The sequence below is a fragment of the Trichoderma ghanense genome, assembly GCF_004382785.1.
Source record: "Trichoderma ghanense strain CCMA-1212 chromosome Unknown scaffold_6, whole genome shotgun sequence".
Classification (NCBI taxonomy): domain Eukaryota; kingdom Fungi; phylum Ascomycota; class Sordariomycetes; order Hypocreales; family Hypocreaceae; genus Trichoderma; species Trichoderma ghanense.
Window position 1 is genome coordinate 500,510 of NW_027395669.1, and position 27,235 is coordinate 527,744.

The 27,235-nt window shown below is 54.6% G+C and overlaps 9 protein-coding genes across 9 annotated transcripts; 4 read left to right on the top strand and 5 right to left on the bottom strand.

The window, feature by feature from the left end:
* Positions 1–436: 436 nt before the first annotated feature.
* CCMA1212_005778 (uncharacterized protein) lies at positions 437–2,073 on the bottom strand (the record flags this gene model as incomplete). The annotated part of the gene is made up of 4 exons (XM_073703023.1): positions 437–1,366; positions 1,460–1,659; positions 1,720–1,920; positions 2,022–2,073. The coding sequence occupies 4 exons, from the start codon at positions 2,071–2,073 to the stop codon at positions 437–439; spliced, it is 1,383 nt and encodes a 460-aa protein (XP_073558448.1).
* A 6,882-nt stretch (positions 2,074–8,955) lies between these two features.
* On the bottom strand, positions 8,956–10,206 carry CCMA1212_005779 (putative phosphosugar isomerase; the record flags this gene model as incomplete). Its single annotated transcript, XM_073703024.1, has 1 exon — positions 8,956–10,206. One exon carries the CDS (start codon positions 10,204–10,206, stop codon positions 8,956–8,958), a length of 1,251 nt encoding a protein of 416 aa, XP_073558447.1.
* Positions 10,207–12,502: 2,296 nt separating this feature from the next.
* On the top strand, positions 12,503–15,076 carry CCMA1212_005780 (Neutral ceramidase; the record flags this gene model as incomplete). The annotated part of the gene is made up of 2 exons (XM_073703025.1): positions 12,503–14,424; positions 14,494–15,076. The coding sequence occupies 2 exons, from the start codon at positions 12,503–12,505 to the stop codon at positions 15,074–15,076; spliced, it is 2,505 nt and encodes an 834-aa protein (XP_073558588.1).
* Positions 15,077–18,178: 3,102 nt separating this feature from the next.
* On the top strand, positions 18,179–20,165 carry CCMA1212_005781 (uncharacterized protein; the record flags this gene model as incomplete). Its single annotated transcript, XM_073703026.1, has 3 exons — positions 18,179–18,688; positions 18,919–19,569; positions 19,626–20,165. Coding segments are annotated over 3 exons (1,701 nt in total), but the record flags the coding sequence as incomplete, so codon positions are not given.
* A 409-nt stretch (positions 20,166–20,574) lies between these two features.
* CCMA1212_005782 (uncharacterized protein) lies at positions 20,575–20,772 on the top strand (the record flags this gene model as incomplete). Its single annotated transcript, XM_073703027.1, has 1 exon — positions 20,575–20,772. One exon carries the CDS (start codon positions 20,575–20,577, stop codon positions 20,770–20,772), a length of 198 nt encoding a protein of 65 aa, XP_073558590.1.
* A 534-nt stretch (positions 20,773–21,306) lies between these two features.
* CCMA1212_005783 (uncharacterized protein) lies at positions 21,307–22,176 on the bottom strand (the record flags this gene model as incomplete). The annotated part of the gene is made up of 1 exon (XM_073703028.1): positions 21,307–22,176. One exon carries the CDS (start codon positions 22,174–22,176, stop codon positions 21,307–21,309), a length of 870 nt encoding a protein of 289 aa, XP_073558591.1.
* A 1,318-nt stretch (positions 22,177–23,494) lies between these two features.
* On the bottom strand, positions 23,495–24,085 carry CCMA1212_005784 (uncharacterized protein; the record flags this gene model as incomplete). The annotated part of the gene is made up of 1 exon (XM_073703029.1): positions 23,495–24,085. The coding sequence occupies one exon, from the start codon at positions 24,083–24,085 to the stop codon at positions 23,495–23,497; it is 591 nt and encodes a 196-aa protein (XP_073558584.1).
* A 1,218-nt stretch (positions 24,086–25,303) lies between these two features.
* Positions 25,304–26,011, bottom strand: CCMA1212_005785 (uncharacterized protein; the record flags this gene model as incomplete). Its single annotated transcript, XM_073703030.1, has 4 exons — positions 25,304–25,648; positions 25,724–25,798; positions 25,906–25,944; positions 26,000–26,011. 4 exons carry the CDS (start codon positions 26,009–26,011, stop codon positions 25,304–25,306), a joined length of 471 nt encoding a protein of 156 aa, XP_073558585.1.
* Positions 26,012–26,769: 758 nt separating this feature from the next.
* CCMA1212_005786 (Vacuolar transporter chaperone 1) lies at positions 26,770–27,226 on the top strand (the record flags this gene model as incomplete). The annotated part of the gene is made up of 2 exons (XM_073703031.1): positions 26,770–26,803; positions 26,859–27,226. 2 exons carry the CDS (start codon positions 26,770–26,772, stop codon positions 27,224–27,226), a joined length of 402 nt encoding a protein of 133 aa, XP_073558586.1.
* Positions 27,227–27,235: the final 9 nt, after the last annotated feature.

Consider the following 27,235-nt stretch of genomic DNA (forward strand, 5'->3'; position numbering starts at 1 on the left):
TTCACTTTTTTTTTTCTCCTTCCCCCCCCCCCCCCCCCCCCCTAATTCTTTGACGCTTTTTCAGGGCCAGCATGTATATGTACACATTCTCAGTCGTATGTCTGCCCAAGCCCACACTCGCTTTCTCCCCCGCAACTGTCATATCATCATTATTCACATGCCATACATACAGTACATGTACAATATGCCCGTCCAAAGCGCCGCCATGCAGTTTGTTCGAATGCCCAGTGCTCGTGACACTCTCCGGCTCCAAGCTATAAGACAATACAGAAGCAAAAAACAAGAACCTCCAATGGCTATAACAAAAGACACTCAAGATACGGGAAAGATCAAATGCTTTAACTCCGCAGACCACAAGTCTGATGCATGCACCTACGAGTAGAATGAAACGAGGGAAAAAAAAAGACCATCGCTAACGTGACACGGCTTGTAAAGATCACGGCGCATTGCCCAGGATGAGGATGAGCAGCATGCCGTTGAGGAGACAGGTGGCGATAAAGGTGCACCAGACAATCAGGCGGTAAGCCAGAGACAGCCGGTCTTCTCGGTACAGCGTCATGCCGAGGCCCGAGCAGGCGCAGAACAGGCTCACCATGGCTCCAACCGTGGCTCCGGCGTCGACTTCGACTCGCAGCTTGTGCCGGCCCGTCGAGATGAGAATGCCGGCAATGCCGAAGAAGACAAAGGCGGCGCCGAAGCAGCCAACTGTGCCCCAGAACAGCACTCGCTCGCGGTAGCGATGCAGACGCTGGCTATTGACGCTGGGCAGCGCATAGTGCGCGGCATAGCCTTGTGTGGGGAAGTTGTCGGAGCTGGCGTAGGCCTCCTCGTCTTCCTCCGAGTCGGTGTGCACGGCCGTCGTGGAGCCGTAACCCTGGTTGGACGGGTCACCGGCCGAAACAGACGAGGTCAGGGGCTGTCGCTCAGCTGACCGCGGCTTCCCCAGCCACTCCTTGGCCTTTTCCAAGGGAAAGGAAACAATGGCCTGGGCGTACTTCAGGCCGGGGAAGCTCGAGCCCTCGTCGGGATCGACGTAGATTGCGTAGTCGTCTTCTGGACCGCCCGCCTCGCTGCCGTCATCGTACTCGTTCCAATACTTGGTCTGCGGATAGAGATAGGATGGTGGTAGAGGGTCGAAAGTGACGCGCGGTGAATTCGAATCGCGTCTCGTCGAAGGGGCCACGGGGGTACCGACAGACGAGGGAGAGCTGGGTTCGCTAAAAGCCGGGCTGGCATTGCGAAGCATCTCTTGGATTTCGTCGTGTCGTCGTTGTAAGTGGGTGAAGTCGCGTCGGGTGAAGCTTTTGGGGTTGCTCAGCACTTCGTCGTTGAACCTGGTGCTTAATGATGATGAGCCAGTCCACTTCTGCCGGGAGGTTAGCCATGGTCATTATGCCCGGGATTGTGTGTATGCGCGCAAGGGCAGTAAAGAAGCCGAGAGGCCACCGGCACGACATACTCTGTATTTCTTGAGAATCTTGCGAAATGCAGTGACCTGCGCATTGACAAAGCGAATCAAAGCTTGCGCATCTTCCCTGCATCGTAGCAGTTCGCGCTCATACTTGAGGAATTTGCGCTGGTTCCTCAGCGATACACTCGGCAAGTCGGACTGGTGGTGGCTCTTGGCGGTAAACCGCTTGATGCTGGCGGCGATGTGATCTGGGCCGGGTTAGCAATTGGAGCTTGGGAGACTGGGGACTGATCATGGCGCAAGCATACCCAATCGTCTGGACACCTCGTCCGCCTTGCTGGTGACAAACAAGTCGAGCCGGTCGTGCTGGTGGCAGAGTTCGTTGTACAAGGCATCTTCGAATCGGCGCAGGGCAGTGTCGGGGTGGCCGGGGATGGTGAGAGCTGTGGCTTGGTCGCGGGTTGTGTGGACCTTGATCTCGTGCTTCAGGGAGTTGTAGTCGACGTTGTCTATGATTGCGATGTCAGTCGGACTGTATGATACTTGCAACGGAGGACACAGGTGTCGAGCCGATTCTTCATGGGCGAAAGGCGGGAGATGGGGGACATACGTAAGCTCCACTCAGGAACAGACTCCCGCTCCAGCTGCTGGCCGTATTTCATGATTCGCAGGCGCTGCTACTGGCGACGATGCTCTCTCGGGGTCAATTGGGTGGCTGTTGGCGATATATGGTCGCATCCGTCGGCGGCGGCACTGTCGGAGGCGCAGACGACGTTGGTGGAGCAATTGGGCTTCTCGAAAGATAACCGCGGTAATGGGAGCTGGTACGTAAGAGTGAGGACCGGGCGAGGACACTGGGGAGCTTCCGGATCGTCTTATTCGGTCTCTCGGCACGGCTACAAGAAGAATTGCAACGGATGGGAGGTGCGCCGAGCGGCTTATGTCAAGCGCAAAATGTCTGCCCAGAGTGTTCGGTCTACTTTGTACTGAGTGGAGGGGACCAAGCGAATGAATGCCGGTCGAAGGTCGTGGAACAGCCGGATGGCGGTCGCGGCGGTCGCCGGAGGGAGGGGAAAGCACAGGAGAAGCCAATTGTTTGGAGACGAGAGCTGACTGTAGCAGACGCAGAGGCGGATGCAGATGCAGCAGATAGACGCACAGGAGCGATACCGGTCGGATGAGATGGGAATGAGACAGCAAGGAAGCCCGGGGACGAACTGGATAGTAGAACCGGGCTGTGCTTGGCTGGAGATAAGATATTGGCGGAGGATCAGAAGCAAAAGGTTAACGTCTGATTGCTGGCGCTAACCGAGACAGGCCAAAGCCGGAGCTGCGGGTGCTGTGAAAATGGTCGGAGGATGACTGAGTTGAGACGTGAGAGGCAAAAGAGAAGAGAAGAGAGTTTCTGCATATAGCCGGGCTGCTAGTACTAGGTTGAAGGTGGTGATGGGATGAGAGGTGAAAGTGTACTTCGTCATGCACTTGTAATGGTCTCGAATACGCTGCACGTGCGGCAAGGTTGTCGTTCTAGGCAAGTACTCCGTACAGGCACAGGCACAAATCGAAGTACCCACGATGACGCACAGGAGCTGGACAGAAGAGGCAGCAGCTCAGGAACCGTCAATGCCGAGCCGATCGGGAAAAAAAAAAAAAAAAAAAAAAAACAAGGCGGTCGAGCGCAGAGAGGCAGAGGTTTGATCGGCAATCCAGAGCAGCCAACGAGCAAAGCAGGACCGCGCACGGGGCTCGCGCAATTATATCATCGACGAGGGACACGCCTTGGAAAGGAAAAAGAAAAAGATGGAGAGGCAGCTTGGGACCAACAAGGAGGCGGAACCGGGCCAGAGTCAAATTGCACGGATAAAATTCAAGATAAGGTGCCCACTATCCGCCACAGTGCCTACGTTAGCGCTGGCCGGGCCTCGCAGGGTGGCAGCCCGGTGGGTGCTACTAGTACGAGTTACAGTAGCTGTTGCTGCACGGCTACGGGGCACCCACGGGCTTCAGTATGGGGGGGGCTTGGGGGGGCGCATGCGACTATCGCTGCTGCTAGAACCAGCACTTGATGGCATCCACTTGCATCCACGCACGGTCCATCATCCATGGCACGTTGACGTGCATCTCGCAGTCGAGTGGACGGTATGCACATGTCCTCAGTTTCAGTTGCTGAGTGCTGGCCAAACTTCTGGCATTGGAGCAATGACGCCAGCTGTGGCTGACGGAGTCATTGGGTTGGCTTGAGATCCCGTGACTTGGGCTGCTGATGGGTTGAGGCCAGTGGATGGAACACAAGGGGAAGGTAAAGGTACACGAGGCAAGCGCGTTATCAGGGCGAGTCGGCGGTGGGATGCAAGTACTGGACATTGAACATGCAGCAACAACCAACAGATAGAATCGCCCCGTGGTGAGACAAGCACGATAAGAGCGTCTCAGCTACTAACTGCTGTAACGAATACTTTCCATGCGCTCTTGTGCTACATCTTGTACAGCACCATTGGGTGCCAATTGCAGTCGAGGCATACTGCTACACGCGCGTACACAGATCATCAACCCGAGCAAACACCGTCCCTTGTTCTTCTTCCAGGACCCCATCAAGGGAGCATGAACCAACGGCCAAGCGATCCCTCGGCCCCTCTATCCGAGAAGAGCCATCAAGAACATGCATCACAAAGTAACTACTTCCAAGTCCACTATTCATTACCTCAGAATGTTACATCTACCACTGCTGCCGTCACGGCGAATAGCTAGATCGTAATTGATCGAGTCAGTCTAAGAACATCAGATAGACATGAATAAGTGACAGGAAGCGGCATATCGTCGTGTGCTTCCATGTGCTTCTCGCTTATTAGAGTTGGAACATTCTTCATCCTCCCACGCTACAGTCCAAAGCCGTCCATCGTATTCTCTCGCAGAATCGTACATTCATACTCGAACCCTTGCCGCATTAGCACGCCCCAATCAACAACCCGGTCAACGACTTCAGACTACATCTACCTTGACTACCTAGGTAAGTACCTTGCTGGAGTGCGTCGGTTATACTCCTCGTCGGCTGTTGTGGAAATCGTCCGCCCGCGGTAGCCAAAGGAATTTGAAGGCCTGCTGCCAATTGAAATGCAGAATGGCAGTAATATCGTGCTTGTCCTTGTGCCTCGTACAGTAGCGCCCCCATGGGATGTGGGATGCTGCGGGCTGGTGAAGGAGCTCATCTCATTGGTTCATGGGGCCGTTCAAGGTTGTGCTTTGGCGGCCGCTGCCCTACAGTACGGAGTTCGGCTAAAGGCGCGAGAACCTGTCAAGGAGTGGTGGACTCGAGACTTGCAGGGGAGTGACAAGGCGTCGTAATCGTCCGAGCTAACAAAAGCTTGCCTACTTGATGTCGAGGCGCTGAAGAAATTTCATCACATGGAGCCGTGATGCTTGTACTTCTCACCTACAGTAGCAAAGTAGGTAAGTAGATCTTGGGAAAGAGTACAGGCCCGTTTCCTCGCTTGAGATCTACCTTGTATGCGTTCGATTGCCTCAGATATAGCACCATTGTACGATGCTCTCCGCAGCTGCCATTGCCCCAAAGCCGAGCTTTCAACCCATGAGACGTCGTAGTGCTGATGCACGAATATCAACAGCATCGATGCACTGGTAACATTTGGCTTGGTGGGATTCACAGGTCAAGCCATTGCTACAACACTCGTACGGAGGAGCAAGTTGCTACTCTACGGCACGATTCCTCAAGAACCCCCCCCCCAAGTGAGGTTGATATCCATACAACGCGCTGTAAGTGCCGGATCCGGCACTAGAGCCGTAAATCTCCTTTCTTCTGCCTTATTTGCGAGTCTAGACTTGCGTCTCCTGATTTATTGCCTGCACGATACCTTTACGAAAATCGCTGACTCGGCATCCTTACAAAAGAAGCAAAAAAAACCGATGTTGCCACGTTTTCCCACATCCAAACCTGGCAACCAAGGAATATCAAGGAAAAAACAACAGGCATCAACAGAAACCAAACGAAAGCGAGCAAAAGCCAGGGTCCACAATCTACAGGTCCTCCTTTCCCGCGCCCACAAGCTCTTCTCAATCCGTTCACCGAGACGGCCCAGCTCCAGCGAACCAACACCCTTTCTTTCATGATAATTCTCCGCCTGAACCCTTTTTTCCCCAATTTCTTTCCCCTCTCCTGCTGGGGTTCTTCTCGTGTAACTTACAAGGCAGAACCCGATCGGCCCGTTATTATGGGCTCCTCCTCTTCCCTTTGCCACTGGTGTCCGCGTGAGGTCTTGCCCAAACTGGGAGATTGTTGCAGCTTTTGATGTTGCTTTCTGTGTGCGCTTCTAAGTTGATTTGCTGGCTTTTGGTCTTTGGCTCCTTCGCGAGCTGAAGCTGGGTGGGAAGGCATGGTTTCGGGTAAACTCGAGCGTTGCATTCAGGTGCCTCGTTTCTTTTATTCCCTGTTGCTCTTGTTCTGTCCAGCATGTCCTAATCGTTCTATGTCGGGTGAAGTCAAATTGGACCCATTGGTGATGAGGATTCTCCGTTGCAAAACGTCATTTGAGCCTTGCTGTCCATGGCCTTGCCTCCCCATGCATGCCCACATCACGACGCAACCCTACAGAGCAGTTACTCCGTAGGGAAAACTTCAAACACGTCTAAACGAAGCACCACTTCCGTTAACGATCCACCCAGCGGTAAATCTAGATTGCGAGGACCCGCCGCCTATCCATCCCGGAGCCCGCGCAGCTCCATTTGACCCTCGACCCTCGAACAAGGGTCCTGTATTTTTTTTTTTCCTCCTCGTTGTGTTTCTGTAGCTTTTTTTTTCTTGTTAATCTGGATACTACAGCAACTGCATACTACGATATACTACTATTCAGCCGGCGCCAGCCGCTGCGGTGGGTTTCGTTATAAGGTGGGTTTCTTGCGTCCGAGCTGGATGCTACCCTTTGCCGTCTTCCGAAGGGCAAGAGGGAACACGGTCTTGGCGAGAGGGCGTATCCGAGGTGTGTCTACAGTGTCCGTTGCCTTTTGACGACTTTCTGCTGCTGTCTACGCCTGACTGCCATGGCGTGTATTATTATCACGCCCATATCATACATGAGGCGAGGCAGACGAAGCATCACCACTCCTCCTTGCATCAGATACTGCCGCCTTTGATTGGTAGACGACATGATCTCTTGTTCGTGCTGTCCAAGCGATGGCCACACGTACCATCAGGAATGAATACCTCTAATCACCTCCAATCCGCCCCTTCATTGCCTCTCCAGCATCTAGACTCCCCGAAGAAGCTGCGTATATACATGTATCAGGGTAGTATTAACTGCTACAACAATAGTCCAACCACCTCCGCAGCCTTTGCCGCCCTCCTTCCGCATCTCATTAAACCTGCAGATTACATGTAACCATGCATGTATGCCTATATGCATGTAGGGTACTCGACGATAAGAAGCATGAAAAGAAACTCACTCCCTTTGCCTTGTATGCACAAAAGTACGCCCGTATCGCCATCACGCAAAAAGCAACAAGTTCTTGATCGAATCGTCCGGTTTCAGGGCGTTGGAGTGGGGGGTTTTGCACACATGCTCCCTCCCTCTTGCTGCACTGCCAATGCACCACGAAAAACTCATACGTACATACTTGCACACACACGTATAGCACCTAGGTGCCACTACCATCTCATGGCCTCTTCTCCGCTTCTTATACTGTCCATGGAGTCTTTTAGCGCTTGTAATCTTCCTTTATCAATATGCTCTTTACGAATTGCCTTCAGCTTTGCCATCCTCCACACCACAGACAATGCAATTTGCTTCAGCCTCGCATGTCCATTTGCGATGGCAATCGTAAAGAGTGGTATCCTTCCATCGGCACCACACCAGCCCGATCCCCGATGACAAAAGGAACCTCAATTCTCCAACATGGTTCCGTATTGGGTATCTCAACCCAAGAGTGCCGATTCAAAGCAGGTGGAAGGGACGGGATCTCGCAATCCCCGTCGCCGGTCCGCCAGATCGGCCAAAGTTAACCATGCCCATGGCAGTCAATTTCCACTCTCGTTTTTCTCTCTACATCTCTACATGCCAAAGATGCCAGCAGAAACATGCGTGATTCGATCACAAACGGTCCCCAGCGTTCGATTGTCGATTCAAATGAATAAGCGCGGAACCGCCCCATGTAAGCGGTCACGCGACAGTTTTCCCTTTCCATATCCCTTTCCCTTTCCCCTCCCATCCGCAGAAACATGTCTCAGGCATACGGTATTGGAAAGGATGCGGTGAATGTACTCCGTAGGTAATGAGTGGTAGCTAGGTCTGTATAGAGTAGACACTCGTGAGTCCGATGCCTGACACCCAACCGCCGATAAAGGAGCCAGAAGTAGATTGCGAAGAGAGGCAGACAAGGGTACGAAGGACGGTGCTCGTTCTTGGCCGCTTGACAAGGTTGCAGCTATGTTTATCCTTACCCTGATTTTGTTACAGTCATGTTATCTATATTAGCTGCATGAGGCCGCATCCGGCCAAGGAGGTGGAATGCCTGGTAGCTCTCGCGGCGTCGCAATGTATTTCCCTCCTCGTCCTTTGGACTGGATACGAAGCTTGACATGAATGTGAGACTTACCCCTTCTGGTTCGCTGGCGGGGATTGAGTTGAGATACCTTGGGTACATGTAAGTCATGGGCCATGAGCTTGCCGACGTTCTGCTTGTGTGTTGCCATCAATGCCATCAGTGATATCATCAAGTAAGCATACAGACCACCAACATCTCTGCGTCCTGCTCTCAGCTGTCATTTTCAACCAGCACCTTATTTGTATGGAAATTCAAGCGTAAAGTTCAAATGACAATTACCGAAGAAGACAAGTTGTGTCGACACTCTCAATTTCCGATCTCTCACTGAACGAAACTCCCTTCATCCCCGAACACGGTCTATCAAGCGTCGTACTTGTACCAGCAAGGATTCAAGTAAATACGGGGAACGACCTTGGTCAGGACACAAAGAATAAGCATAACAAAAACTCTCTTTCATAAACCAACGGGGACCCACGGGCCCCCTCAGACCACCTCGTTTCTCCTGTGTGGCTGGTGGATTTCCAACTTCTCGTGGAAGTACTCAATTTCTCCACAGAAGAGGCCAAGGTTCCCATGAGAGACTCCATGGTGACGTTGAATAAACCCATGCAGGCAAACAATTGCACAAGTACACGAAGCATTGGAGTACGCGACCCCCAGAGTCACCCTCCACCTCCATCACAACGCATCAAGTTAATTGACGTATTCAATAGTGTGAGCTAGCTGCCCACATTGCAATATATTACATGCATGCTGAAATCGATATTGTATGCAGCTCAGAGATATATCATAGCAATTTGCCTGGTATCTTTCGCAAAACGATGGCCATACAAAGGTTCCCTTCTAGAAATGTGTGCTGTGCTGTCGCTGCAACCCCCTCAAAGAAACGGCACATGATCGAACCAAACATTCATTGTGGCACAATGAAATGGGGCCCGTCATGTCTCCCTGTCACTTTCGTTTTCTCGTCTCATGCCCCAAGTTCCGATGCTTCACGCCTCCTGGTGTTCAAGGACTCTCTCAGCCTCCAAAACGCCAATGATGCTCCCGTTGCTGGTAACGGCAATGACGGACGCCCCGCCCATTGCCCGGTCATGCTCGCCCATCTGCGACTGCATGTCCTGCAAGATCTGCCGCGCCTGGCGGACCGTCGTCTCGGACGACATGGCCAGCATCTGGTGACGGGACACCGTGATGCCCGTGACGTCCTTGATTGGTCTCACCATGTCTGCGTCACTCAGGGTCCGAATCCGGCTCGGGACGGCGACCTGGTCGCCGACTCTGACCCAGCCCGTCTTGGACTTGTACGCTGTCCGAAGCAAACTCAGCGCGAGATCGTCGCTGCTCAGCCCACTCGCAACGTCAACGTCGTCCCATGAAACGAGGATGTGACCCAGCGTCTTGGGACCCCGGGCGGCCATCGCCACCGCAGCACCAATGGCGCCGCCCGGATGGTTTTTGGCAAACACTGTCGAGACACAAGCATGAAGCTCGTGAGCGGCCGTCAGCGCCAGCGCATCCCCCAACGCCATGGCAACCGTTGTCGATGCTGAGGGCGCCGAAACCCCAAACGATACCTTTTCGGGCTCGATGATGGGCGCCGGCAGCAGTATCGTGCTGGGCCGATGCTTGACAAACTCGCATGTTTCGTGTCTCATGTGCGAAGTCAGAAGGATTGTCGGGAGTCGCTCGTCCAGGTGAGGTAATGTGAGGAGAAGCTCCTGCGTCTTTCCAGAATAAGTGATGAACAAGAGCGTATCCTCTGGGCCCACGATGCCCAGATCTCCGTGAAGAGCTTCGGTCGGATGAAGGAAGACGGAGCGAATGGCCAAGCTTTGAAAGGTAGCGACGAGCTTCTTTCCAATGTGGCCTGATTTGCCCACTCCCATGACGACTAGCTTTCCCTTGGTCTTGGCCAGCCGAGTAATGGCCTTGATAGAGGCATTGAAGCCATTTCGGGCAACTGCGTCGACCTCGTACAGCTTTGTAAGGTTTGCCAGTGCCGCAGCCTCGACATTGAGCACATGGATGCCGCTGTGAAGTCTCCTGTCCATCATGGCTTGCTCTCGTACAGAGTCCCTGTCGAGACTGAAGCCATCCACGGGGTCGCCAATTTCATTGGCTGACGGCGAGGCTGATGGAGTTGGCGGAGAGGGAGGTGGAATTGAGCATTTTGAGGCGCTCAGCACAATCACAGCACTCGTCTGGATGGGCCTGTGGTCGCCGTGTCGTAAGTCAATCATTGTTTCTGGTGATGAGGTGAGTTGGCTTAAATCGAGTCGATGAGAAGGAGCAGAGCAAGAAGCGGCATATGGCTTTTATGCCTCTGCTTCAACTTTGCAACTTCAATCTGCTGACAATGAGAAACACCGAAGCCCAGGTGGCAATGGCTGAAAGGAAACGCCAAAGCAATGGAACCTCAGACCAGCGCACAAATCTGTCCCAAGAACCAGGTGACTGTCAATGGTCCAATGGCACAACGGACACGTCAAATGCGAGGACAGCTCTGGATGCGCACAGAGTCCACGTTCCCCAAACACAATGACGCCTCCCCCGGGTTTTCTAAAGCAACTAAGCCTTCCGTCGACGTGTCGCCGTGTCACTTGTCGAGTCCTTCGAGGTTGGACCCTGAGCCCATTTCCAAATCGGCACCAGAAGAAGATTGAAAATTTTGCTCGACAGAGGCGGATCACAGGCTTTTCAAGGCATAGCCATGACGGGAATCGGAAAACCCCCAGGAAATGAGGATCGGGAAGGGCTTATGGAATCAGGGTCTGATCGCCGCAGATAAGGGACCTTTAAGGGATCGAGCAGAGTTGCATAGAAGTGTCGAAAAAGTCGCAGAGTCATCGATCCGTGTGAGTGGACGTAGCGGCGATTGGTGGAGGCGGGCGATTGTGTGCTTGAGATCCTAGAGCCCTATTGGGCGACGGCTCGGGCTGGAGTGAGGAAGGGCGATGCGATTTCTAATGGGAGGAGCCCACTCGGCTGGGCTGAGCATGGCATAACAGTTGGACCGACGCAGCGACCAGTTGGACCGCTGCAGAACGTGGCTTTTTGTTGTTTTGTGCGAGGTTCATGTCGAGCGGTCATGGAGATGGGCTGGAGCATCACATGTTTTGGACTTGACTGCGTGGAAGCAGAACAATAACGTACCTACAGGGTCAATCGTGTGTGTCAGCCCTTCTTTCTTTGACTGTAGGTACCGGCATCAAGGCAGATATCCATGCAGCCCATCTCGTATCTCCGCCATGCAGCTGTGCTCTGCTTCGACCGAGAGCCCGGCGTCGTTCCGCGGGAGTGATTTGATTGCATGTGCGCAGCCCCCGCATCGTCACGCCATCAGCAGTGCAAATGAGTGCTGCTGCCGGTGCGAGGGAGAATAAATTTCCGAGGCTATCCGAAGGGGTGGCATTTCAAAGGAAAGAACGAGTCGCGAACGACCTGCTAATAAGCCACAAAGGAGAAGAGAGAGCAGTGTCTGCTCTAGGCAAGGAAGGAGCACAGAGGAGCAGCTACCTACTATGTACCTGTATAGCCTATCATGAGGGCTTTTCACCGACTCCTCCTACAATCATCTTCCGTGTTGCTTCCAGACCAGCTGAAAGAGTGCAATCACCCATCAATGCCGCCAGATCTGCTTCCAACATGTCCCAAACCCGCCGGAAACGTGCGAGCCCGTCTCTTTGTCTCCATCCCGTGGACCGGGTTCAGCCGTGAATCATTGGTTCAGCCCTCCCGGCTTTGTCTTTGTCTCAGGCTAGCGGCCGCTTCAGGGAATTAATTATGCGAGATGCAATCTGCCATCACCTCCAATTTCTGTCCGCATGCGATCTTGCATACGAAGTACCGCTTTCTTGAGGACTTCAAGTCAACAAGACCAGCGCGATGGTGATGCCCTGCCATCAGCGATAAGGCCAATTGAGCGCCATAAAAAAGCTCACCTGCCCCAGAAAACATCCCCCAATGCCAAATTCTGCCTCAAGGGGAAAAACAAGGAAAGAAAAGCAAAGAAACACCGTCCGCCCGCAAGCCCGCTCGGTGGCTTTTGGTCTGGTTTCTCCACGATAACACCCAACGCTGATTCACCGTGTCGACGACGAACCGAGCAAGGAACCTGGCTACCCCCCAGAAAAAGCACAGGCTCACGAAGAAACACCACGTCCTGCCCGTTGGCCCGGGCTTCTCCGGTCCATCCGCCAACCTGCAGCCGCGGAGAGCCAGAAACAAACGAAATGGGCCGCAGCTATTGAGAATTCAACACAATAGGAATGAAAGAACAGTAGTAGTTCACCGATAATTGTTCACGGTCCTTTCACTGCTCCCCTTGGTTCTTACGTAAGGGCGGGAGAAGGCCTGATATAAAATCTCATTTACTTTCTTTTGCGCCCCTGGGGCTTGTTGGCCCTGTGCTACTATCTTCATCAATATTGACTAATTTCAGACAACTTTGAGAAACAATATTCGTACCGTGGATTTGGACCAATATAGCGGCAACTCGGGAAATAGCATCCTTTTTTAGCCGACCCGGAGCCCGCGATGGCCTCACGGCAGGCTGCAGAAAAGGGGTCTCCCTTAGAACCGGAACCCTTTCTAGTGCAGAACGAGACACGCGGCTCACGCATGCGAGACAGGCCACGCCGAGGCTTGCGGCATTACGTCAAGTGGCTGTTGACCATCACCGTCTTGTTCTTTGCCTGCCGCAGTGCCGTCGTTCGTACCTTTCGATGGGCCACGGTATCTGGTGAGATTTACAGCAGCGAGGTCCAGCAGGAGATTCAGGAGGAGCTTGCGGGCAGGAGACTGGCGGCTCTACTACGACAGCAGTCACAGGAGGAGCATCATCGAGAACAGAACCATTCAAGTCTCGGGAGCGGGGGCAAGGCGCAGGCTCATGACACGGCTGGCGGCGCTGGGGATGGCCACTATCTCATCGGAGTGGGCAAGGCCGACATCACGGGGCCCGTGGTCGAGATCAACATGATGGGATACGCAAACACTGACCAGGTTGGCAGTGGCGTGCGGCAGCGCCTGTACTCGCGCGCCTTCATTGTGGGCGACCTGGACCAGCCGGAGGACAGGTTCATCTACCTCGTCTTGGACACGCAGGCCGGGGACACCGCCGTGCGATACGGCATCCTCAGGGGGCTCGAGGAGCTTGGCCCCGACTATGCCATGTATGGCCACGACAACCTGGCCGTCACGGCAACGCACTCTCACTCCGGGCCTGGTGCCTGGCTCAACTATCTGCTACCTCAGATCACCAGCAAAGGCTTCGACAAGCAGAGCTACCAGGCCATCGTGGACGGCTGCCTCCTATCTATCCGCCGCGCGCATGAGAGCCTGGAGCCCGGGTCCTTAACCGCCGGCAACACCAAAGTCTATGGCGCCAACATCAACCGGAGCCTCTATGCGTATCTCGCCAATCCGGCAGAGGAGAGGGCCAGATACAACATCAGCGCCGAAGACGACGGCTCGGTGGAGAAAGATCTGAGCCTGCTCAAGTTCACAAGAGCCTCCGACGGCAAGAACATTGGCGTGCTCACATGGTTCCCTACTCACGGCACATCCATGCTGGCCAACAACACCCTCATCACGGGAGACAACAAGGGCGTGGCCGCCGATCTTTTCGAGAAGAGAGTCCGCGGAAGGGATGGAGAGACGGATGATTTCGTCGCCGGCTTCTCTCAGGCCAGCATGGGCGACGCGAGCCCGAACACGCTCGGCGGCTGGTGCGACGACGGCTCCGGCGAGAGATGCGACCTGAAGACGAGCTCTTGCAGCAGCACCGGCATGACAAAGGACTGTCGCGCGAGGGGGCCCTTTTTTAGAGAAAAGGACTCAGGGGCCTCATCGTGCTTCGAGATCGGCAAGAGACAGTACGAGGCGGCCATGGAACTATACGCCTCGATGGAGCAGCAGCCGCCCAACGTAAAGGGGTCGGGCGTCAAGGCCTTCCACCGCTTCCACGACATGTCCGACTTTCAGTTCCAGCTGCCCAACGGCTCAGCCGTGCGCACGTGTTCGGCGGCTTTGGGCTATTCTTTCGCAGCCGGGACCTGGGACGAGCCAGGGCATTTTGATATCACGCAGTGGGGCTCCGACGAGTCCAATTCGTCGCCGGCCTGGAAAGCTTTACGATGGCTTGTCGGGGCTCCCAGCGAGGAGCAGGTACAGTGCCAGGCTCCGAAACCTATTCTTCTCAACGTGGGCAAGACGCACAAGCCCTACCACTGGACGCCAGATATCGTGGACATTCAGACTTTCAGAGTCGGCCAATTCATCATCATTGTCAGTCCCGGAGAAGCGACGACGATGGCGGGCCGGCGGTGGAAGGATGCTGTTGTAGAGAGCAGTAGGACTCAGCTGGCCGAGGAATTAGACGGAAGGGAGCCAATTGTGGTGCTTGGAGGGCCAAGCAACACTTATACCCATTACATCACTACAGAGGAGGAGTACGGGTAAGATTCACTTTCACGCAGTACACGAGTGTGGCTAGTGTGGGTAGTGCTAACACGCAGAATGTTCAGCATCCAGCGATATGAGGGAGCTTCAACTCTTTACGGGCCACATACCCTGGCAGCTTACATAGATCGGACCGACGCGCTGCTTCATCTTCTCAAGGACGATGCTCCTCGCAGCGAGCCCGGCTCCCGTGATACCGGCCCCTTGCCGCCCGACAACAGTGACCGGTCCTTTGGCTTCAACACGGGCGTCTTATTTGACAGCCCGTCGCAATCTCGCCAATTCGGCGATGTGATTGCGGACATTCCCAAAGGCCAATTTACTCCTGGCGAACGGGTGGCGGCAACATTTGTCGGAGCCAACCCACGAAACAACCTACGACTAGAGCAGACGTTTGCCGCCGTCGAGCGCCGCCGCCCCGGCGAGACAGAGTGGACAATCGCGCGCGACGACTCGGACTGGGGCCTCATCTACCAGTGGAAGCGAAGCAGCCTCCTCATGGGCACCAGCTCGGCGAGCGTCACATGGGAGGTTGAGGCGTGGACGGAGCCGGGCGAGTACAGGCTCTGTTATTTCGGCGATGCGAAGTCGATTGACGGCAAGATTACGGCATTTGAAGGAAGAAGCGCGGCGTTTATGGTCGTTTGATAAGGCGTTCCATTGCGATTTCTTTTGACGGCCCTGGGAGGTGCTTTTTGTACTACTAAGGTGATTCTCTACCTACATAGACAGTGCAGACTGGGATAGACTGGCTGGCTGGCTTGGTTCTTTTCTTTTCTTTTTTTTTTTTTTTTTTTTTTTTTTTTTTTTTTTTGANGCTATAGCTGCCGGATTTAGACGGACAGGTTACGCGGATGGCGTTTATAAAGGCTACGGTTCTTTTTTCTTTCATTTACCTGGATACGATAGATACATCTAGACAGACTCACAATTGAGAATGTGAGGTTGAAGACTCGAGAGAGTGCTGCATCACTTTGTGAGCAATCATGTCAAAAAGCTTCAAGCTTGTGCCTTTACCTCCTCACGCAACACAGCATCCATCCGCATTCCCATCACCCCTGACTAATCGTCGCCCATCCCTGTCGATCTGTGTTGCACGAGTAAGCACCCAACCTTGAAAGTGTGAACACGAGGCAGCCAAGCAAATGGCGCCATTGTCCAACGTGGCTCCCGAGTCTAATGAGAATGGGTTAGTACCTTATGTAGGAAAAAATAAACGTCTGCTTTTTTACCGTACCTATCGTATGCAAGGAGTTGCCTTAAAAGAAGAAGTTGCCCTATCAAACGCATTCTGGATTCTATTTCTGTTCTATTTTTTTACTAGTGCTGGAATGGGAAAAGGGGGGATTGATGGGTGAGGGCAAAGGCTGAATGGTTTGTTGACTTGTGTGCAGACTATTGGAAACGAGGATGAGAGAGGGAGATTTTGTATGAGTACCTTGAACCAGAGAGAAGAAGAAGAGTGGGTGTTTTCACTCTGGGGAAAACCGAACAGATGCACAGACGTTGTTGATGATTGCTTGGCAGCGAGGACAGAAGATGAAACAAGCATCTGCGAGTTCGAGCACGATCATGTTACAAAGCGTTGTATCAATGGAATGTTAATTGGTACTTGTGAGCAACGGCTGCGGATGCAAACTTGTCGCCGTAAAGGGCGGCGATTCTTTTACACTGCCACCCCCCTTTTGCCCTTTTTTTCTTCAGCCGCTCTTGACATGGACATTGAAACATGGACAACTTCTTATTTCGTGGTACCTTGCCCTGAGTGAGAGATTGACAGTTGGGCAATATTGACTGCCGCATTCCCTTTGCTGCTGCCAACCAAGGGAAATCAGTTCGCTCCAACAAACCCTCGAAAGGGCATATCTCGTCCATCCCCAACTACAGCCCCTTTCCAACAAGGCATGCTCTCGAATTCCTGCTTTCATCCCGGATCCCCGGTTGCGGCAACGCTTCCAAACCAACCACCCAACTGCCTTGCGTACCGTCTATACAGCGCCCCCTCATCGAACCGCCTTGACGATAAAAAGTCTCCAGCAACCAAAAGCAAGGCAACGTGCAACATGCAACATACAAGTACGATGCAGTAGGCTCGTAAAATGTGGATGCCCCATGTCCGTGTGGGGGCTGCATGTTTCCCCCCTCCCCCCTTTCGCCTCCCCTCTATTGGACGCCCGTGAGTTCTGGCATGTTTCAAAGCACACACGGCAGACCAAACAAGCATCGGAGAGAGGGTCTGTGGGTGGTGGTGCTTGTTGCTTGTTCCTTCAGCCCTCCCGACGAGGCCGAGTTGCATGTGGTCAAGGTACCTGTACCGCTGCTTGGCGCCCGTTCACATGAACGCTGATGCCGGCTTGAATCAATCATCAATCAATCAATCACTCAATCTTTTGGGTATCACAGAAACGAGCAAAAAAGTTACACTCATCAGATGAGCCGCCGCATGCACAGACTGAGAGCTGCGCAAACGTCGTCGCACAGCGTCAAGCCATGTTCTGGCTGCCCTCGTCTTTTGGCCTGCCGTCTGCGTCTGCTTGTCCATCTTCAGCTGCATCTCGACGCTTCGCTCGTGCCATCCATCCTCCTGTCTCTCTCGGCCGCTTCCCAACTCGTCCAACCGCCCTCTGCCCTCGGTACCTGACTTGGTCGTCGTATGACTCCGTTGCTGAACAGCTTCACGCTCTTCACCACCGGAAACCCCGTTCTTGTCCGCCTCAATAGTTCTGTGCCCTACTACCAACTTGAAGGTGATCAACACACACTGCGTACTTGTACATTCACCTCTTCCCTCCGCTGTCGTCATTGCCTGCGGTTCGACCCCCCCTGCAGCTTCGTCCCAAGTACCCGTACAAGCACCAGACCATCGATGGATCCCTCCCCTCCAGACGTGCATCATTCAAATGCGCTGCCCGGGATCCCGCGCCGCCTGGAAGCTCTAGCCAGCCAGATTAGTGGTGCTAGCGCCAGCGTCCGCAGCGCCTGTGCCCCTCTGCACCTCGTACCTGTACCTGTACGAACGAGTGCCTGGAGCCTGCTGGAGCAGGAAACTATCGTATACGTTAGAAACTAGGTGGACTGATAGCTGATCTCTGGCTCGCCTCGCCGTGATTCATGGGCCCTCCGGCTTTTCCCTCGTCCAGCAACTGCCGCCTTTTTTTTTTTTTTTTCCCTTTCTTCTGCTTCTTCTTCTGTTTCTCTCGCTTCGTCCTGGTGTTTCTCTCCCTTGTCCATCCTCACCTCATCGTCGATCCCATTTTCATGTCTCGAACCAGCTCCCCCTCATGATTGGCTGCCGCCGGCATCCCTGATCGATAAGCCACATACGCGAGCCCCAAAGGTGGAGATAGCCTCTATAATACCGGCCCTGTACTGTACGAATTACCCGTCTGGCTGCAGCCTGTGCCTGTGTCTCTGGCCCTCTCAAGCGTCAAATTCCAATCGCCAGGCCGGACTCTCGTCATCTCACACATCCCGCCGTGTGTGTTGCTTGCGTTACGCAATACGAGAGAGATAGCGAATCTTGCCTTCTCTCCTTGTCCTCCCCTCGTCCTCGCTTCCCCGACCTGCTGCTGGACGCAGACTCTCGGCTCTCGTCTTATTCTTTTCTTTCCTTTTTTTTTTTCCCTCTCTCAATCTCACACCTTTGGCCCAAGGATTTGGACGTCCCAAGGTCAACCGCCCACCCCTGGCCGAGGTGACGTCTTTCGCGCCTTGTTAATCTAATTTCCTTTCCTCCCCCGGCTCTTCCAGCTCTCAACCTCGACCTTCTACTATACGACAACCCTCCTCGCCTTCTCTCTCCTCTTCTCCTCCCGCCTCCCGCCATCGCCATTGTCCCGTCGTTTCCCGCCAAGCATGGGAGCGGACCGGAGCTGGTCCTCCTCTTGGCGAAGCTTCCTCAAGATGCCGTCCCGCAGCTGGCGAGCCGCCCTCATCGTCGGCTGCACTCTGCTGCTGACCCTGCCCCTCTACCAGCTGCGCGACCACCAGGCCGCCGGCTACTACAAGCAGTACATCTACGACCACCTGTCGCCCTATCTGCAGGGCCAGGGCGTCTACAACAACACCCTGTACCGCGAGGGCACCGAGGCCGCCGTCCACTCGCGCTGGAACTTCAGCTCGCCCTGCGATGGCTTCCCCAACATGGACGGCATCATGCTCGTCATGAAGACGGGCGCCACCGAGGCCTTTGACAAGCTGCCCACCCAGTTGCTCACTGGCCTGCAGTGCATTGACGACTTTCTCATCTTTTCCGACCTGGTATGTTGCGCCTCTCCTCTGTCTGTTCCCCTCTCCTCTGTCTAAGCTTCTTTCGCTGTCACATGCCTTTGACGACTGTTTCGCAACCCGCCTTGGCAGCTGCATTGATTCGCCGAAGCCCAACAGCGTCAAAGGTATGCAGCAAAGGGCTTCTACTTCTTCCATCACTCAAATCAACGAGACACACCCAATCACCTCCACCAAGGGACGCAAGCTAACACCCACCCAAGGAGCAGCAGATTGGCAAGTACCACATCTACGATTCCCTCGACCGCGTCGACGACAAGATCAAGGAAAAGTACAAGGAGTTCCAGCTCTACCAGGCGCAGCAGGAATGCCCCGTCTCGCAAAAGGACTGCACCACCGGCATGGACGGCGGCTGGGAGCTGGATAAGTTCAAGTTCGTCAACATGGTGGTCCGCGCCTGGGAGATGCGCCCCGACCAGGACTGGTACGTCTTCGCCGAGGCCGACACCTACGTCGTCTGGCCCACGCTGGTGCACTGGCTGCGCAACAAGGTCAACCCGCGCGACAACGTCTACGTCGGCAGCGTGGCCATGATCTCGGGCTTCCCCTTTGCCCACGGCGGCAGCGGCTACATTGTGTCCGGCGCCCTCATGCGCAAGATGGCCCAGATCCCCGACATCACAAAGTACGACGAGAAGGCGGGAGAGGAGTGCTGTGGCGACGTCGTCTTCGCCAGGGTCGCCCATGAGGTGGGAACCAAGGTCATGAATGCGCACCCAATGTTCAACGGCGAGAAGCCCAACACGCTGCCCTACGGCCCCGGCCACTGGTGTGAGCCTCTCTTGACCATGCACCACATGAACTCGGAGGAAATCAGCGGCGTGTGGCAGTATGAGCAGACACGCACCAAAAAGGTTAGTAGCCTCTTTTCTCTTTGTCTGCCTCAAACTTGAGCTAACCAAGTGTGCAGGACTTTATGCAAATCCGAGAAATGTACCACGCTTTCTTCGCTCCCAAGATGGTCGCCTACCGAAAGGACTGGGACAACCTTTCAGACGATACTTGCTACATTGCTCCGGACGAAGACAGCCAGAAGAGGGCCACTGGTCAACAGAGAGATCGGCAGGTCAAGGAGGCGGACAAGAACGTGGTCCAGAAGTATGCGCACAACTCGCCAGCCTCCTGCGCCAAGGTCTGCGAGGCTGCGGGACTCGATATCCCCGCCGACGAGTTCGAGAAGCTGGAGACGGAGACGGATCGCGGCAAGCTGATCCGGGCCAAGTACGACGAGGTCGCCAGCGGAGACGCCGCCTTCAAGAAGGACCGCAAATGCTTCCAGTGGCGGTTCCAGAAGAACGTGTGCTGCACGAGCAGGAGCTTCAAGCTCGGCAAGCCGAAGAGGGAGAAGAACGACGCGGACAAGTGGACGAGCGGGTGGTTTGTCCGGGGCATCAACGACTGGATCGAGGCAAAGGGCGAGTGTCCCGTTGAATGGAAGAGCCCTCACTAATGGCTCGGTTTCCTCACATTGGCACCCGACGGCGACAGCCGGCGATGTGACGAGCGACAACCGCCATGACACTCTAACAGCGACGAGATGTGTGCATCAAGTGTGGCTCAATTTCTCCCCTTTGCTCTTTATATCTCTCTGTTGCGGACACGAAGAAAGTAACCGGCGGGATTGTGGTCGAGAGCATTCTTTCTCCAACGTCTTTTGCTTGTTTTGTTGGTTTTCTTTTGCATAGACTGGACGGGTTATTAGACAACCACGGCGTTATTTTGATGGGGGCATGAGATACAGGGAAGGGAAACATGGGGAGGTTGGGATAAACCTCCCCTTTTCCCTGTTTGTTTTACTTGTCTTTGATCCTTTTTTCCATCCCTCTGCCCCCTGTTTCTCATTCATTCATTCATTCGGCATGAGGTTGGGATCGGCGGTCGGGAGAGTGAGCCGTGGCTCTCTTGTCACAAAAGTTGTATTTGGTTGGGATGGGTTGGACATGGGGCATGGTCATTCTGTTTGGATCGAAATGGAGAGAAGGCATTGGAACGCACATATACATTTTATCTTGACTACTTACATAGTACATGGCTATTTTGGAAGGCACTTTACATAGATTTTTTTCAGTTATTGGCCTCTTGTTCTCTGAATGAGAGATGGGAGGCATGAGGGGGAAAAAAAAGATGAAAAGCATATTCGCTCATTGATTTTGCACTACAATGAAGTGATGCAACTCAACATGATAACATACTAATCCCTCACGACTTACAAATGGCGAGAACTGCAGAGTGGGCATTGACGAGAATTGCTTGATTTCTTCTTTCGTATTCTATTATATTCAAGTTGTGATGTGTTCTCTAGCTTTGTATTCTTCTAGCTTTGTATTGTCAAAGAAGAGTTGAGACCTCGCTTGGTGTATATCGTTCTTTGCGCTTATCGGATCCAACTCCATTCCCAGAACAAAGGAAACCCCTCTTGTTCAAACATGTTCGTGTACCGAGTTCCCCTCCCCAGAAATCGTTTGACCCAGAAACAAGGAAACCAATCAAAAATGAAAATCCAGTCCATCGCTACCGTTCAAACGCCCCTCCCTGTCCAGAAGCGCCTGTAATCCAAATCATTCGGCAATAAAAATTTCCGTTGCCGGCAATCATGCTGCCGCAGTAGCAGCCAGCTTCTTGGGTCCATGGCGTCCGCATCCGTGAGGATTCTTGGGTGACTTCATGAAGCAGTATCCCCTGGCGTTTGGCCCGGCAGGCGGGCCGTACATCTCCTTGATCTCGCAGTATTCGTACCCATTGCCGAACCAGTCCTTCAGGTGTCTGTGCAGTTCGCAGCGCGAGATGCCGCACTTGCGGCAGTACACCTGGCCCTTGACGCGCAGCCGCTCCAGCTCGCTCTCGCTCGCCGAGGACTTGGAAGGGGGGTGCACAAGAGGCCCGGCGCCTCGCCACGCCCACTCGATGTCGTTGGGGCCCGAGTATCGGCTGGACAGCGGGACCAGCCCGTTCTTGCGACGGTGGATGTCGTACAGCTTGGAGTGCGCCAGTCCGAAGCATGCGCCATCAATGGGGTCGAGGAAATCGAAAATGGCATAATGCAGCTCCGAAGGAAGGTCCAGCAGGGTAAGGCGGGAGGATGGTCGTGGCTGGTTGGCCGGCTCCGGCTCCTTGTCCGTCACAGAGTGCGAGCGGCGAGGGGGGGGCAGCTTGGGCCGCTGCGGGAGCGGCAGGTGCTTGGAAACAGGCGTCGACGGCACAACCGCGTGCTCCGGGATGCGACCAACAGTCCCAGCCACGGCAGCGTGGAAGTAATGCGGCCCGTCGTTCTGGCCTTGGTAGTCGGTCAGGGAAAATCCCCGTCTGGGCGTCCTCATCATGCCCCTCTTGACGAGCAGCTCTCGTGCTCTCTGGGCGTGTTCCTCCCTCGACAAGACCATGTTTTCAGATCTGTCGTTGCCCGATTCGAGCATGGCATTGCCGCCCTGAGGCAGAGACGGGGCCGCAAGCAGTTGAACCATTGTTACGGAGTTCAACAGGTGTCCAGATAAGTATTCGTAGTAACTCGTAAATCGGGATCGATCGAATCGGCAGGGTGAGTGCTCTTGTTGGCGAGCGTTGAGTGAGGCGCGATTCGGTGGTTGGAAAAGTGCTGATAGCCCCCCGCGATCAGTAAGGGGGGAAGGTACAGAGTGTTTGACTCTTGTTCGTTATCGCAGCTGGGTGATGCGGCACAATGTTTTAGTCTGAGGCTGCAGGCTCCTCACTAACGACTTCATGAGCAGGAACCAAGACTGCTGCGAAGCTGTGCTGTGTGCGAGTGGTCACCTTTATACCCTCACACTCTGATCCGGGGCAACGGCAGGTCTTCTTATATGCGCAAAGCCGGACCGAGGCCTGGAAACGCCGGGCAGAAGCGACTTCGGGGGGGTGTGTGTGTGTGCTTGTGGGTGAATACGTGGATGTGTGTGTGGTGTGACGGAAGAGACTTTCAATCGCAGCACACCTTTGGCGGGATCAACCTCCGGTCGTGGACCCTGGCCCTCCAGCAGAGTTTTTCTTTTCCCCTGGGAGGCGAATTGCGACCGTTAGCAGCGCGGATGACCGTGTGCCACAGCGTCGCCGTTGAGCCAGACACAAAGCCAGGAGCCGGTCTAGCGCGAGGTACGGGCGGCCAGCCAGACGCCATCGGCTCCACTGGAGCCAGGCCCATGGCCAGATGCTCGCGCTTGGGGAAACCCGGGCTGGCCTGACGTACGACGGCTGCGTATCACCGCAACATCATGTGGTCGCCGCGGATTCCTCGCGCATCGTCGTCGCTTGCGGGATGTCGAGCGCCAGGCGCAAGGCGGGGGAATCGGCGGGCATGGCCTGACTACCCCAGCACATCTCGCGGTGGCAAGACAGAGGGCAGGCAAGCAAGGCATGAGGCCCGCGCGGAGATGCTCGCCCGTCCAGCCAGGTCCATCCATCCACCACGATCGTCCATGGGGCCATCCACACTTGATCAACAGCGAGGCGGAGGCCGGGAGGGATTCGCCAGGCAGCCGCATTCGGATTGGGTGCTGCAGTTCCCGTCGACGTTCTCGATCGAGGCCCATGGCAAGGAGCCTGCAATAGTATTCCCTCCATCAGATCAACTTGGAAAACCCCCAATTGATTTCGGGTGTGGATGGGTGTTGCCCAAACTGTGTCGCAGACTTGTCTCGAACACCTGATCGCTGTTCCCAGCCTCACAGGCTTGGCCGCAAACGCCGAAGATGGGATTCCGAGTTCCTTGCTCGTTCTTTTTCTCTTCCCACCATTTGTCTTAACACTGGCCCCCCTCAAAGAAGCAGCTCAGCAATTATAGAACCTACTGCCGGGCTCGCAGTAGAAGATCCATTCGGGACTTGGTGCCCGGCGAGCATGTCGTCTCCCGTCCTCGGGCAACCCGCGCTCCCTGTTCCCGCACCATCGCCTTATCCGTGGAAAGAGACCCTTCGGGGACGGTGCCGATCCCTTGTCGGTGGAGACGACTCGAACACCTTGTTCCTCTTTGTCGTCAGCGTCCTTTCCACTCGGCGGCGGCCCCAGCGAGATCTGAAGCTGGAGGAGCTTCTGCCGCAGGAGCGAGGCGTCAATCGGGGACGAGCACTCTTCCGCAGTGGGCGGCGACATGAAGTCATATGCGCCGGCCGGAATCGAGTACTCGTCTGCCCCCCGAGTCTGTGGCTTCGGGGGGTTGAAGGACCGGAGCTTGCCCTTCAGACGGGGAAGCGCAGCCTTTAAGCGTGAAGAAAAGGAACGGGAGGAAAGATGGGTATCGCCTTCCCGTTCCTTTTTGTCCTGGCGGTGTGTCCGGCAGGTCAGGTGCGGCTCGCCGCGTGCCGCTCCATTCCTGCCGGTTTTTCTCCCTGCTTTGGCCGAGAGGGGAATCGGGAGAGCCATGGTGAGAGCCGAGATTATTATCGTGAAGAGGCTAAACACGGTAAGGCGTCGAATGAGGTGGTGTTCGCCCTTTATAAGCACGATTATATGGCTCGACATTATATCGAAATAACATGGACGGAAAGCGACTTCGTCGGGGAGGAAGAGAGGGTTTATATACGTCTGGGGCCTGGACATACTTTGCCCTTCGTCTTTACACTTCTTGGGGATGCTCTTGCGCCTTGTTGGGGGGCAGACGTCGGAGAACTCAATTGTCGAGTTCTAACTTGATTAACCTCGAGGGCGACGACAATCTTGAAAATTGGCTTGTTGTGGCTGAAACAAACTCGACGGTAGACTCAATTGTCGGAGCCTACGGTAAGCTTAATTCACGTATAAGGAGACGAAGTCTCTGTCCAATGGCTTGTTATGGTTCGAGCAAAACTCGATGATAAACTCAATCGCCAGACTCTCAGCCCTATCAGCGTAAAGACGCCGACAATCTCCGGGATTTCTCGCTTCTCGTAGCTTTATCAAGCCTCACGCTGGGCTCGTTCGTCATGATCCAAGCTGAAATCGAGGTAAATCACATGAATCCTCTCCGTATTGGCGTGTTATAGCTCAAATGAAATACAATAAGCTCAGTGGCCATATCTAGCCTCAAACTTACACAACGGACGCCGACAATCTCCGGACATTGGCTCCTTGTGGCCCTAGCAAACACATTTGGCTGAAGCCTTGAAGAAAATTTGCTAGCAAACAACCGAAGAAGCTCAATGTCCCCGTTGATAGCCACATATAAGTGCTAGGGATGTGACCTGCAGCGTCAAGGCTCTTCTATAACAGCAAATACTTGGATAGGTAGGGTCAGTTAATGGTATAGCAAAACAGATTCAGATCAAAATGTATTATGTAGCACTCAAATAACAATCGACTCCGTAGATATCCCGAGTTTCCATGATATGCCTCGGTCACTCACCGTCCGTTGCAGGATTCTGTCGCTCAAATATGCAAGTACCTCGTCAGCGATGCGAAACATGGGCGGGCCCTGGCAACAGAACGGCCTCCCCGAGCCGCCGCAGTCCACAGAGGAGCAGACTGCCCAGGCCTAGCTCATGACGTACGTACTCAACATCATGGCCACGGTCCGTCTTGTCTGTTTTCTCGGGACGCAGGTTCGGAGCATGGCCCTTCACCTTTCCACCCGACCCCTTTTCTCAACTATTCCCTCCATCTCTCTCAAACGGCAATCCAGATCAGCATGATGACCACGTCCATGCCCTTGCCCTCACCGCCGTCGTACTTGAAGGTCCACATGCCGTCCTTCTTCTCGTCCCAGTATGCGCCGGTCGCGCTGTGCATTCCTCTCCGGCCGACGTGCGGCTTGCCGTCCGTCGCGGTAGCGTCCGTGCTCGTCGACACGTGAGGCTCCTCCGTCTTGGTGTCGGTGCCGCCGCGGGACTTGTTGAGCGCCGACGTGGGGACCAGGTGCTGCACAATGGTGCTGTTGCAGGCAAACTTGTACGAAGGAGCCGTGGCGCCCTGGGGAGTCGATTCAGAGATGAGCGCCTTCAGCATAGAGTTCTGTCGCATGTGTTAGTTCGGCGGCAGGTTGGTGGAGCTCGAAGTCGTTCGTGCTGGGGAGGATTTCTGGCATACAATAATGGTCGAGTTCCATTGCTCCGTCTTGGCGTGGTCGTAGAATTCCGCACTGCCGATGGCGCTGTTGCAGACCTTGATTGATCATGATACGTTAGTCTCGTGAGCTCCTTGAGATAGCTCCAGCGGTCTCCTAACCCGGCAGAGGAAAAAGGAGAGGGAAGAGGAAGCGGCAAACGTACATCTGTGGCAATCTGCTTCAGGCGGTTGAAGGGCACGGGCTACTCTCCATCAGCATGTCTCACAGCCCCTCTGGGCGCCTCTAGGCTTGCGTACCGGGGTCGACATTTTGACTGGCTGCTGGTTGGTGATGGTCCGGCTGAGACGTTTAGGGGCGACGACGATTGCGACGGGGGGAAAGCGAGCTGCTGGTGCGTAGGAGCTGTCAACGAACCGGATCCTGCCTGTGGCCCCGACGCAGCCCTGGGCTAGCCGACGACGGCCCCGAATTGCTGTAGCTGCAGCGACGAGCTCACCTGTGACACACGATTCTGCGATCAATTGCTTTGCACTTAGAGTTCTGTGCTTGTGCCTCCAAGCTTCGAGCCGCGACAAGTTGCTTCTCGCCCTCCATGCTTTTCCCCTTTTGGCACCGCAGCACCAGCAGCAGCGCGGCGCCGTCCGTGCGGGGCGCTGCACGTGACCTCAAGCCAACTACGCAGCCCACGTGCTCGCCCAATCCGGCCTTGCAGAAGCAACCAAGTGGGACTGGCAGCTGAGCAGCTTTGCGCCTGCAGGCACTTGCCGCAAACCTCCACTGGTCGCATCTCTCTGCGTTTCTTTCTCTCTCGATCGTACATCTACCTATCCATCACCTCTGTCGCAGCAGTTCCTAATCTTCAAGAAGCTTCAGCAGCTCTAGCAGCGTCTCCTACGTGCAATAACATTGACAGAACCTATACTTTGACCGGTCAATTAAGCGAAGCATCAGCTTGAGCTCACCGCTCCAAGACGTCATCCTTTTGCTCCAACCAAGAGTAGCGGCAGCTCCAGCAGCCTCAGCAAGAAACTCTCCCCCCCTTCGACTCCCATTAACCCAACACATCATGTCTTCTCAGCCACTCCTCCAGACTGCTCCTGGTAAGTCGCCGCGCTGTATCTATCACAGCTGTGCCGATTGCTCACCAATGCTCAGGCAAGCGCATTGCCCTCCCTACCCGCGTCGAGCCCAAGGTCTTCTTCGCCAACGAGCGTACGTTCCTGTCATGGCTCAACTTCACCGTCATCCTCGGTGCCCTGGCCATTGGCATGCTCAACTTTGGCGACCGAGTGTCCTTCATCTCCGCCTTTCTCTTCACCGGCGTGGCCATGCTGACCATGATCTACGCCCTGGTCACATACCACTGGAGAGCCAAGTCTATACGAATGAGGGGGCAGGCCGGATTCGACGACCGATTCGGCCCAACGTTCCTGGCCATTATCCTCCTGTTGGCCGTCATTGTCAACTTTGTCCTGAGGATTATGGATCAATCCAAGAAGCAGAAGGGCCACGCCGTCTACTAAGGACACCGA